Raw genomic sequence first — 11,150 nt, 5'->3', positions numbered from 1 at the left:
TCCCGACACGTTTCGAACCAATTTTCTCCGGAAAAACAGGCTGTCAACATCAAAACACAACTCAAGTGAAAATAATCGTTTTGAATCTCGCTGCTCTATTACCTAACTTTCTAGTATAACCTAGAAATGCGGGGGTTGCGTATTGATTTCACGAATGCACGGTATCCGTTATGCAAGCTACCCCTAATCTACAGGGTGAACGTTTTGGTTTTAGGTTAAGTTGCCGCACCACCGTCTGTTTCGACGAAATTAATTCTTCTATTTTATTATTGCTTTCGTTGCGGAAGGACCGATGTTGCGGTGTTAAATGCGGCTAGGGGATGTTTTTGGGGTTGGCGCAGGAAGGGATGAGAGGGAGATGGACGATGCGAGAAACGGTGGGAAGTTTGAAAAGTCGGATGACTTGGTGACTGGAGAATTGCTGAAAGGGAATTCGCAGCTTTTGTGCGTATTGGGGGTGTTGAACCCTTCGCAGAGGGTGCTTTCCCATTGAGATTTGAGTAAATTAAGGGTTTCTGATGAAAACATTCTTCGGTAGGTTGGACCAATAAGTACGTGTAATGTAATCTTCTATTATCATCGCCGTTCACTTAGTGTTTTATTTTCTTTATGCACTAAATGACAAAGAAACTGCATCATCCAGAAGGAGCTGTTTAAATTTTAATTTTTTGTTGGTATAACATAGATAGTATAGCAAGGAGTTTACAATTTTTTTCAATAAATTTCTTAATGATGTGGTTGTCCACCTTGATTATCTATACACTCCCCAACACGTCTCGGCATTGATGTAATAAGATGGTCCATTTCTTCTTAAGGGATACTTTCCCAAGCTACATGTACTCCATGTCTCAGAGCCGCCAAAGTTCGTGGGGGCTGGGGTAAATTTCCAAGCCTTCTACCCATGATGTCCTAAACATGTTCCATGGGCGAAAGATCTGGGGATCTGGGCGGCCATAGCAAAAGATTCACATGGGTCCATTCGAAAAAGTTTAAACTAACTCTAGCAACATGAGGTCGTGCATTATCTTGCTGAATTATAGGATTCTCGAGCCGGTTAAGGTGAGGGAGAACATATGGCTCCACTATTTCTTGAAGTTAACGCAGCGCTGTCGTGTTACCTCGAATAAAGACAAAAGGTGACCTACTTGCATGTGCAATAGCTCCCCATACCATAACGCCTACTGTCCGGTGTACATGACGCTCAACATCAAACTGAGGTTCATGTTTTCCTCCCCAACGTCGTCTAACCCTTTTTCGGCCATCATGTGCACCCAAAGAGAATCAAGATTCATCAGAAAAGAAGACCTGAGGCCATTCCACATTCCAATGTCGACGTTCTCTGTACCACTGTAATCGTTGCAGGCGATGCCCAACCGTCAAAGGTAACACAAGATAGGGCCGATAATGCTGTAGTCCAAAAGACCTTATCTGGCGGTAAACCGTTCGGACAATTACGGCATGGCCTTGTTCTCCTAACCACTCATCAGCCAAAGATCGAGTTGTCGCAAATCGGTCTCTAATGGCCATAAGTCTTAGATGTCGATCTTGAACTTCATTTGTGCCCCTGCAACGTCCAGTGACTACTCTTTTTCGATTTTGGGCATTATTAAACCACGCTTGACAACATCTCATATCAGTAGTTGGATTTCTGTTCGTACGATTAGCAATTTATCGATATGACAACTCCGCCTCCCGTAGAACAATAATTCGACCTCTTTCAAATTCACGACTACAATATTTAAGTAACAAAAATTGTTTACATAAAAAAAACTTGACGATTTTTTTCTCCAAATTCAATAATTCACTCCTTGATATACTACCTATGTTTTACCAAAAAAATTTAAAATTTAAACAGCTCCTTCTGGTTGTTGCAGTTTCTTTGTCAGTTAGTATATATTTTCCTGTAGCTGTTCTAAAACTTGAAATCAGTTGTACTTAGCACTCTTAGCAGCAACAGTTGTTAGTCGATAGAAGACATAAAGATTATTCATGGCAAATACTGAACTGAATTTCTGAACATACTCACTTGAAAAGATGTTCTAATAATTGGATTATTCTTCAGAATACTATTTCGAAAGAAACTTATTTTGTTTGGCCTATTTTGAATTTCATTGGAAAATTTCTTGTACTTTTGGCAGAGGAGTAGGTACACCACTGAATGAAAAAATTCAACATAAATTCACGTATAGCCCCATAAAAGTCTAAGAACAGTTGTAATATTGACCACAAAAACTTTATTGGATAAATTCACAAGAAGCTACTGCCTATACACCGCATCTCACTGGTAAAAATCGTGCGTCCTGTGGAATCCCTTGGCGTCCACGCCAAAAACGGCGCTGGACTCCGTCGGTAGACCCTCTGACGTACCATCTCCTGACGCCGAGGTGCTCAACCCGAAGGAACTTTCTGATAGGGCGTCCTCCCAAAACTTCCTACGTTTCAAATCCTTCTCGCTGTTCTCAATCAGGTAGTCCACCCCTTCGACGTCAGAGGTCAGCACCGTGTCGCTCTCGTCCGAAGAAAACGACCTCTTCCTCTTCGCCCCCTCCGACTTCCTACGCCTCTGCACCGCGGCCGGCTTCTCCCTGGCCTCGTCCAGTTCCGTATCCGATTTTATCTGGAAAGGAACGCCATCCATTCTTTTCCTGGGCACGATCACCAACGGGCTGTCCCAATCGGAGTACCTGTACTCTTCGACGTTTCCCTTCTTCTTGAAACTCCTCTTCTTCCGTTTCTTGGCCTCGTCCGCCAGGAGGTAGTAGGGGGTCTTGTCCAGGTAGTTCATCTTGCGCCACTCCACCGCCGCGTTTCTGGCAATCTTCTCCACGGTCTGGTTGCCCTTGAGCTTGCAGACGGACAGGAAGAAGTTGAGGAAGGGATTTGAGGTTATGCGTACCACCCGTTTGACTGGCGTGCTCTTGGTGCGTTTGCGGTTAGGCGGGTTTCGCTTTTTTACCATCGCTGCCGGTTGCACGGAAATTTCGTGGTTTGACAGTTGACGGGACGTCCGTCACTGGGTCTCTGTGGTTGGGTTTGGGCAAAGAGATGGTGTTTGGGTGAGTACCGTGGTTTGTTCAAGGTTGGATTGATTTTCTCTGTACCGTGATCAAACAGATTTTTGGTATTACTCATAAAACGCCACATAAAGTGTAATTTCAATTGGCACCATCCAAATTTATCTCAACCTCAACATTCTTTAAGATTTTGGAATAACCCTGTGCTTATCTTGAACCTAGAAAGCTCAACATTTGTATTTTATTATTATTTGAATTGGGGTCGTTGTGACTCAGTAAACCTTCTGGGAACTGCAACCATGTAGATCTTTTGTTCTCTACCCTTCTCATTCATGGAAACCCAAGGAGGTCGTCAATGGCGTTGATAAAACTGACAACCTCCTTAGGGGTCTTAGGCCAGCCAGCTCTAGACACTTGCATACCATGTGTTCAGCTGTTTCTGTTTTTAAACACAGATCCTGAAAATCTCATCTGCTGACTTTCCCATAAGGTATAAATGATGTTTGTACCGACAGCGCACACCAGCAGTCTCAGCATCACCCGAACCTCAGCTCGTGGCAGCTGCAAGAGCTTTCTGGCTTAGGTAGGTGATATCATCACGAATTTCTTGGCCTGAGTAAGTTCAGGAGTGTTTGTCCAGTGGGTTATCCTGTTATTCAACTCCCTTTGCTGGACCGCTGCTTTATATTGGTCTTTTCCTAGCCCACAGAAAGGCTCAGGTCCAGCAGGTGTTAACCTTGATGCACTTTTTGCAAGTTCTTCGGCTTTTTCGTTTCCTTCAACACCACAGTGCCGTGGTACCCATAGTAGAGTCTTTCATTGCTTCTGGCCAGTTGCTTTATGGTGTTACGGCTCTCCCAGGTCAACAGAGACCCCTGGGAGTATGATTCCAGAGATCTCAGCGTGGTCTGGCTGTTCGTGGTTATGTAAACATGCGCCCCCTTGAGGTTCATTTTAAGACACTCCTGAGCGCTTACGTGGATAGCCAGTATCTCGTTCTGTAAAATAGAATGCTCACTTCCTAGGTTTTTATAGCTAAGCTTAACATCAGTTTGCCTTGAGACATTTCATAACCGTACTTTGGTTGTAGTCCTAAAGGTATATTGGTCAACCTTTAAGTTGTCACATACGAGAAAAACATGTTTACTTTCAAGGTTTTTGTTGCAAATGCAACTACGAAGATTCATATCTCTCAAAATTTGAATTTTTAAAACTGGAATCAATCAAGTTTTCGTACAAAATTTGAAGTGTGTCTTAAAAATCATCGATTATTATTGTGATAAAACCGAGCAATTAGGTACTTAACAAACTGGAATTCTGAAATGTAGACAGACCACAGGTAATAGGAAAAACACGTCTAAAGAAAGGTTTAATCTGCAGTCACATTTATTTGAGAGCAGCAATTATTCTTCATAGAATGGAAGCTGGGTGCCAGCGAAGCATGTGTAGAGCCACCACCATCACTAAGAGGTTGCAAATTTGGTTCCATCTCGGTTTGTGGCGTTACAAATTCCGTTTCCGCCATCCAGGTTTCCAAAACCGGCGTGGCTGGGGAATTTTTCACTAGAATTTCATCTTCAGAGATATTTTTCGCACAAATCATAGGGACGTTTTCGAAATGGACTGAACAATTTGTCTTACGTTCGTTTTCAACCTCCCTGATTATTTCCTCCGGCTTCACTTCTTTCCTGGCCGTTTTCCTATCGTCTCTTTCCACAGATCTGGTCAACAGTTTTATTCTTTTCTTTCTCGCCTTGTCCGCCAGTTCGTAGTAGGGTGATTTTTCGTGGTAGTTCATGTTTGTCCATTCGCTACCGATGGCTTTCGCGAATTTGTGCAATTTCGAATTCGCTCTGACGCGGCATTTTGTTAGGAAGAAGTTGAGGAACGGATTTCCAGTGATAGCCGTCAACGATTCTAGTCTAACCTTAGATTTATTTCTGGAATTTGGACGGGATTTTGGCTTTTTCGACATTCTTCATTTGTCAGCTCGCGATTTCGTAAATTTTGATCAGTTTGACGTTTTTCCTAGAGCACAGAATCTTAATTAGTGTACCTTTGATGTATTTGAACTACTACAAATTTCAATAGTAGGCCAATTGAAAAGTCCCCGGTCTGAGACACAGATGGCGGTGCTAGGATTGAATCCATATGATTTTTAGTTAGTACCAACTTACATGCATAAAAACCCTGGTGTGTGTACTGATTCGATTTTTTTTTCAGACTTTTTGAGATATGCACCTGTTGCTTTGGTGTTCTGCTTCACCAGAGTTCTATAAGGTGGCGCTCTTCAGAAAATTTCGAATCTGCCTGGCGCCTTTCAACAATGTAATACTGATTTTAGACTTTACAAACTTTAACAATAAATTACAATTAGTTTCTATCGAATTTTCGATGGAATGAATGAAATATAATGATAGAGTATAGAAGCTTGTTACGAGCATAGAGTATAAAATATTATTGTTCTATACTCAAAGGTCACGAGAGTCGAGAATCGAGAGAAATGTCAAATATAAACGATGTATGCGCCATCTGAAACAAACGCGATCTCTTGAAATCAAGTAGGTATAAATCTGACAAATCTCCCGTTTTGTCTGAAAGTTTTACAGGTATAAGTAGACACACCAGGTTTTCTATGCATCATAACCATGCTTTTAAACATCTTATTTCGATATATTAATTCTTCCATTTATGACTTAGCAGTGAAATAAATATTTTCAATTCGAATAAATTACATACTTATGAGAATTCTATACTATACATTGTTCTCTTATGATACATTATATACAACTATTTGAGCTTATTTTTGGCCATCGACAGTATCTATAGAAAAACACAGCACAATTTGATTAATTAAAAGTCCTCATCGCTCCCACGTCACTGATGAATAGCGCTGCACATTTCGTTGTTTTTCCTGTTCAAACTATAGGTTTTGCCAGGGACGAGGAACTTCCTACTCTTTGCTATCCTCAGCTTGTGTTTGCTACCTGGTATCCTCTCAATCTTGTATATATTGTGCCTGGAAAGACATATCGAAGTTATTCCTACCCTGATATACATATAAATGAAAAGGTGATTGAAATCAAACTCACTTGAATAGAACGTCAACCTGGCTTAATCTCAAACAGCATCGCATGTTGGCAGAGAAATCAATATCTGACTCCAGCTTCAGTTGTGGCTCCAGAGATGTCGTGAATTCTACTTGGGATCTCACAAAACCAGTATCAATCTTCATAGAACCAGTCAGGAATATACCAGCACTGAAATATGAGGAAACGTGAAAATGCTGATGGAAGCAATAAGGAGTAAAGCTTACTTTTTCTCAACAACCGAATCTGCCGTCCTACCCCAGATGGAGATTTCTATTTTACCGGCCAGATCGAACGAGATAGCGCCTCTCAAATCCAGCTCAACTATGAATCCTGATCCCAATCTCAGATATTCCAGGTGATCTTGAAGCATCATCAACGCCTGGTAAGCTGTTGTCCTCTCAGAGGCTGTACCGGACCAAACGTGACCCATTAGCTCACCTTGACTGCTGAAGAAGACGAAAGGTCTGAGTTGGGTACCAAAAACGGCTAGCTCCATTCCTGCTGTGGTAGACTCGGGTTCGTCATCGGTTTCTTCAGTTTTGCTAGACCGGAAACTGGCCAAACCAGATGTGAAGATACCCAACTAGAAGAAACCAAAATTAAAATCTTTCATTAACATACAAGATCAAAACTTACGCTGAACAGTTCGCTGGCTCGACCATCTTTCTCCCAAACGATGTTCACAACTCCTCTCTTCACAATAGCATTGTTGATCTCTTGTAGAGAAATCAAGCTACCATTTCCAGATTGGTTCTTCACGAAATACCTCTTGATAGCCGTCGATAACCCTCTGGGATTCAACACGGAGTAGTTGTTGATCTTCCTATCGGCCTTGATGGTTTCCAACACCCTTCTCTTCAGCTCTGGATCGTCCTCGGACAACATCCTGATCTTCTGGAGAGCGTATTGCTTGATCTCGTAGGCAGTGTCGTTGGAAGCAAGATGGTTGATGATTTCCTTTAGAGTGGAGTCGGTTGGTTTCGATTCTAGGAGGATTTCTGAAGCTATGGATCTGGAGCTTGAGTCATGTTTCCTGTCGAGTTGTAAGAAGGTCTTTCTGGCTGCTTTCTGGACTTCTGGGGTCCAGTGCTTCTTGTCGAAAGATATGAGGGCTTTCCACGCTAGAGCTCCTTCTTTCGTTGAGCCTTGTCTGATTTTCTTTAGGAGATCTGGGATGGTACTTGGGGATTGGAGATTCTTCAGGGCTCTGAGGTATGGATAGCTTTCTTCGTCTTTGGCTGCTCTTAGTTTTTCTAAGACGAGCTTTTCGAACTTTTGAGATGTCTGTTGGTAGGCATAGAATATTAGTCTAGGATTGTGTTACTCTAACCTAATTGTACTTACCTTATCTTCAAGATTTTTAGGGTTTACTTTCAGTTTACGACTTATGCTGGCAATGGTTAGGAGAAGAGTTTTATTCAGCTTAGTAGGTATGTTCTCGCTCTTCTTGTATTTAACGAAGAGTTTCTCTAGAACGTCAGGGTTTGGGTCAGATCCCAACGATAAACCCCATAGGTACCTTTCGTTTTCATCCAGCTGTTCTTCTTTGGTGAAGTCCAAATAGTTCATTACAGCTTCGTAGCTAGCTGTGGTTTTGGAGGATCCCAATATATCCATTAGTTGTGGTCTAGAAATTGACGAATCCAGAATAAATTCATACTAATACTGGTAAGTGAACTTACATTATGAGTTTATTCTTCTTAGAATTCAACGTCTTCTCGATTTCCTTCTTGGGCGCGTTTCTAGCGATGGACACCAGCTTCAAGAAGGTCCTGGCAGTTCCAGCGGTTCCTATGAGGTCGGCAGCCAACTGGTCTCTCAACTCGTTCACAGCTTCTGAAAAACTCCTGGTGTCTTCGTTTTGACTTGCCTCTTTGTCGGTTTTCAGGCTCTCTTCGCTGAGATTCTCGGATGAAATCAAACTTGCCAGCACATCATGAGCTGTTTTTCCTTGAAGGACGGAAACTTCACCTTGTGAATTCTTCACGAATTCCAAGAACACCTCAGAGTGAACCTGGTTTCCGAATTCTCGATCGGTGGACACCGACATCACATGTGTCTCTTGAGATCGTATGGTTTGGAAATATTGGTAGGTTGGGTCCAATTCATAATCCACGTGTCTCGAGGAGTTGACGATGGTGTCGAGGGAGAGCTCGGGGTTTCTGACATAGGGCAGATCGGGAGAGATGCAGTCTTTCTTGGTTTTTGCTATCTTCCGTAGTTCTTTGGAGGTGTACTCAGCCGTGCAGGTCCCAGAAGCGTCGGTTTCTTGGTAGCTGCCGTCCAAAAGTTGAAACTGGAGGAGAAGAGATGAAAATTAGCTTTGGATTAGGTTGATTCTTGAAGTGGTATGCTTACCTGGAACAAGCTTGCAGTTCCTTTCTTCAGATTCACTAGAGATGCTGGTTCTTTGGCGTTGACTAGAATCTTTGTTATCTTTCCGTTGTTCCAGTGTACGTAGAATGGTTTGTTGGTGAACTCTTGGAGTCTGGAGGTGTGGAACACGAAACCATCTGGAGATGGTGCTTTTCTCGACTTGATGTGGAGTTTTGGTTCATCGAGCTACAAAATATCATTGAATCACTATAGTAATCATACCTTAGAATGATGAACAGAGACTACCATTATTATTAAGTTATTTATACTGAATATTGAAGAGATTTAGTATTAGAACGGGCAAAAACTGAACAGGATGACCTTGTAAATTCTCCAAGAACAAAAAAATGACCATAATAGGTTGCAGTGTCTTCTCACCTGTATCTTCAATATCTTCTGATTCTCTTTGCCCCAAACCACCTTAACAGAAACCTTCCCTGCCACGATGTATCCAACATTCTTAGACTCTTCATCCTTCTCGTTCAGCACCACAGTGGAGTGCAGATTGTACACAGTCTCTTCACCGGGTACAAACAGCTTCACGTCTCCGTTTTGACCGGCAGCAGAAGAAAGCAGAACGAAGCCATAACAGCTGCCCAATATCCACACTAAGAGCACGTAGAAAATGGTGGAGGAACTTAACTTGAACATCTTATCGAAACGTACTACCGATGCGGAACAAGCAATGCTTCTAAATGTTAGATACGATTAGTGAATTGTACTCGGTAGGATGTCTTCATCTTCGTTTGGGGTCGAAGGTCCAGTTTATCTTATCTGGTCGATTCCGAGTCCATGTCAGCTTTAATTCGGGGGGAGGGGATCAGCTGCAAAGACAACACGGATTGTAGAGATCGGGTGTTTGCGTTTGCATAAATGAATTTTGATGATTCACGTCAATTAGGGTGAGATATTGTGGAGAGATAACGTGAATGTTGCGTGTCTAATTGGCAGATTTTAGTCGAGTGATTGAGAATTCTGATTATTTTTTTTGGAATTTTAGTTTTTGTCGATTCGAATTTTCATAACTTGATTGTTGTTAAACTTAATTAGGAATTTATTTTTTTGAGTGACCCTGAGAATCAAGTGAAACGATATAAAATCAACGAAAATATCGTCCAAGATTGAATACGAACGCAGAGAATCTTATCATTTGTTTATCGTGTTGAATTTCATCCACCTATCAATCTTTTCTTTTTTATGAATGGAAGGATTTTTAAAACATGGAGGATTATAATTGAATGTCATAAAATTCCGTAGATTTTGAAATTATTTCGAAATTACGCTATTTTTTTCCATATATATTTGCAATTTTACGTGGAACATTACCTCAAGTGGTTGAGGTTAGAGCTGGCGTCGAATTCAAGGTCAAATCAAATTATGTTCGTAAGAAATAAGCTGATAACTTTAAATTTACTCAAGTATATTAAAATTTAAATGCATCTGTTAATGAAGCATATTCACTCATTAGTTTATGGTTTTTTTCTGGAATATTTAAAATACGTACATAAATCAATCTGATCGAATTGAATTTCAATCATTATTTTTGTTTATACTCAGTGTACGATCCCCAGATTGAATAAAATATTTTAGTGTCATAGAATAACAAGTCAGAACACTTTTTTTTTGGAAGTCAAATTTTTCGGAAACTCATCTGTAGGTAATTTATAAGATATATTCATATAGGGTATCCCTAAAATTTCAGCTAAACAGTTCTTATAAGTGAAATTTTTAGATCTGAAGTCAGGGAGTCCGGCAATGTTGGGCGAGATCAATATCTGAATAGGTGACCGCTCTTCAGTCATTTCTAGTTTCTTTGAAAATAATGCAGATTCCACATTTTTATCATAGAAATAGCCATTATTTATTGTAGGAGAATTAAAACAAGAACTTTTTCTAAGTTGAGAGGTACATTTTAACATATTTAAAAAGCCAGTTTTACGGTCAAAATAAGGTCATGGTCAACGCTCTTGAAATACCTGAACAACATAGTTACATTAGAATTTAACAATAACCTCAAAACATTAAGTGATCTGTTTACATACAAATCTTCAATACAGATGACACAGAAACCATTATAGATGAAAAAAATAATAATAATTGCCCAATATATCAATTTGCTAAAAAACATTTCTTAACAGGACTGCCATACTTGGACGACTAATTTTTATGGAATTTTTCGGATTTGTGAGGAAAATAGCTTTGATATTTCAAGCATCCTGTAGTATGTGTTCATGAAAAGCGGGAAAATTTTAAGATTCTATTCGAGTTTTCATCATTTAGTATTTCGAGAAGTTTATTCGCACAGCGAATGTAGTAACTCCTCATTATTATTATCGCCGTATTTTGCTATAAAAGAGCCATAAAATTATAAACGTATTTTTCTTTTATTAGTACTAAACTCACCAGCACAAATCGTTAAATATTCCTGCGTATCCAATTAACTGTTCAATAACTCATCACAGCGCACAGTCCTTCACTCAAAAAAACACTAAACTAAAGACAACTCTTTTTAACACAGATTTCCGTCCTCTTTTCAAGAATACCCAATGGTCGCGATTTTCCAGAATTCCTTCGAAGCCCAGGAAAAATCCCAGCGACAACAACGCATGAGATGGTACCGTAGACACGGTAAAAACTTTGGTCGAGACGCTAGAGAGAGAGAGAGTAG

The 11,150-nt window shown here is 40.6% G+C and overlaps 1 protein-coding gene across 2 annotated transcripts; it reads right to left on the bottom strand.

Annotated features, from left to right (window-relative positions):
• Window positions 1-5,735: 5,735 nt before the first annotated feature.
• On the bottom strand, window positions 5,736-11,115 carry LOC123681903 (microsomal triglyceride transfer protein large subunit). 2 transcript variants are annotated; one of them, XM_045620260.1, is made up of 10 exons: window positions 10,886-11,018; window positions 10,400-10,458; window positions 8,861-9,306; window positions 8,465-8,668; window positions 7,789-8,402; window positions 7,451-7,733; window positions 6,743-7,390; window positions 6,331-6,689; window positions 6,107-6,274; window positions 5,736-6,033 (listed from the first exon to the last, which is right to left on the bottom strand). In XM_045620260.1, the coding sequence occupies exons 3-10, from the start codon at window positions 9,131-9,133 to the stop codon at window positions 5,892-5,894; spliced, it is 2,691 nt and encodes an 896-aa protein (XP_045476216.1). In that variant the 5' UTR covers window positions 9,134-9,306; window positions 10,400-10,458; window positions 10,886-11,018; the 3' UTR covers window positions 5,736-5,891. The 2 variants fall into 2 exon arrangements, with proteins under 2 accessions (XP_045476216.1, XP_045476215.1); XM_045620259.1 differs by lacking the exon at window positions 10,400-10,458 and having other exon boundaries at window positions 10,886-11,115.
• Between the last annotated feature and the right edge of the window lie 35 nt (window positions 11,116-11,150).

The sequence above is a fragment of the Harmonia axyridis genome, chromosome 6 (genome assembly GCF_914767665.1).
Source record: "Harmonia axyridis chromosome 6, icHarAxyr1.1, whole genome shotgun sequence".
Classification (NCBI taxonomy): Eukaryota; Metazoa; Arthropoda; class Insecta; order Coleoptera; family Coccinellidae; genus Harmonia; species Harmonia axyridis.
Note: the sequence above shows the minus strand (reverse complement) of the source record. Positions and strands in the feature narration are given on the sequence as shown.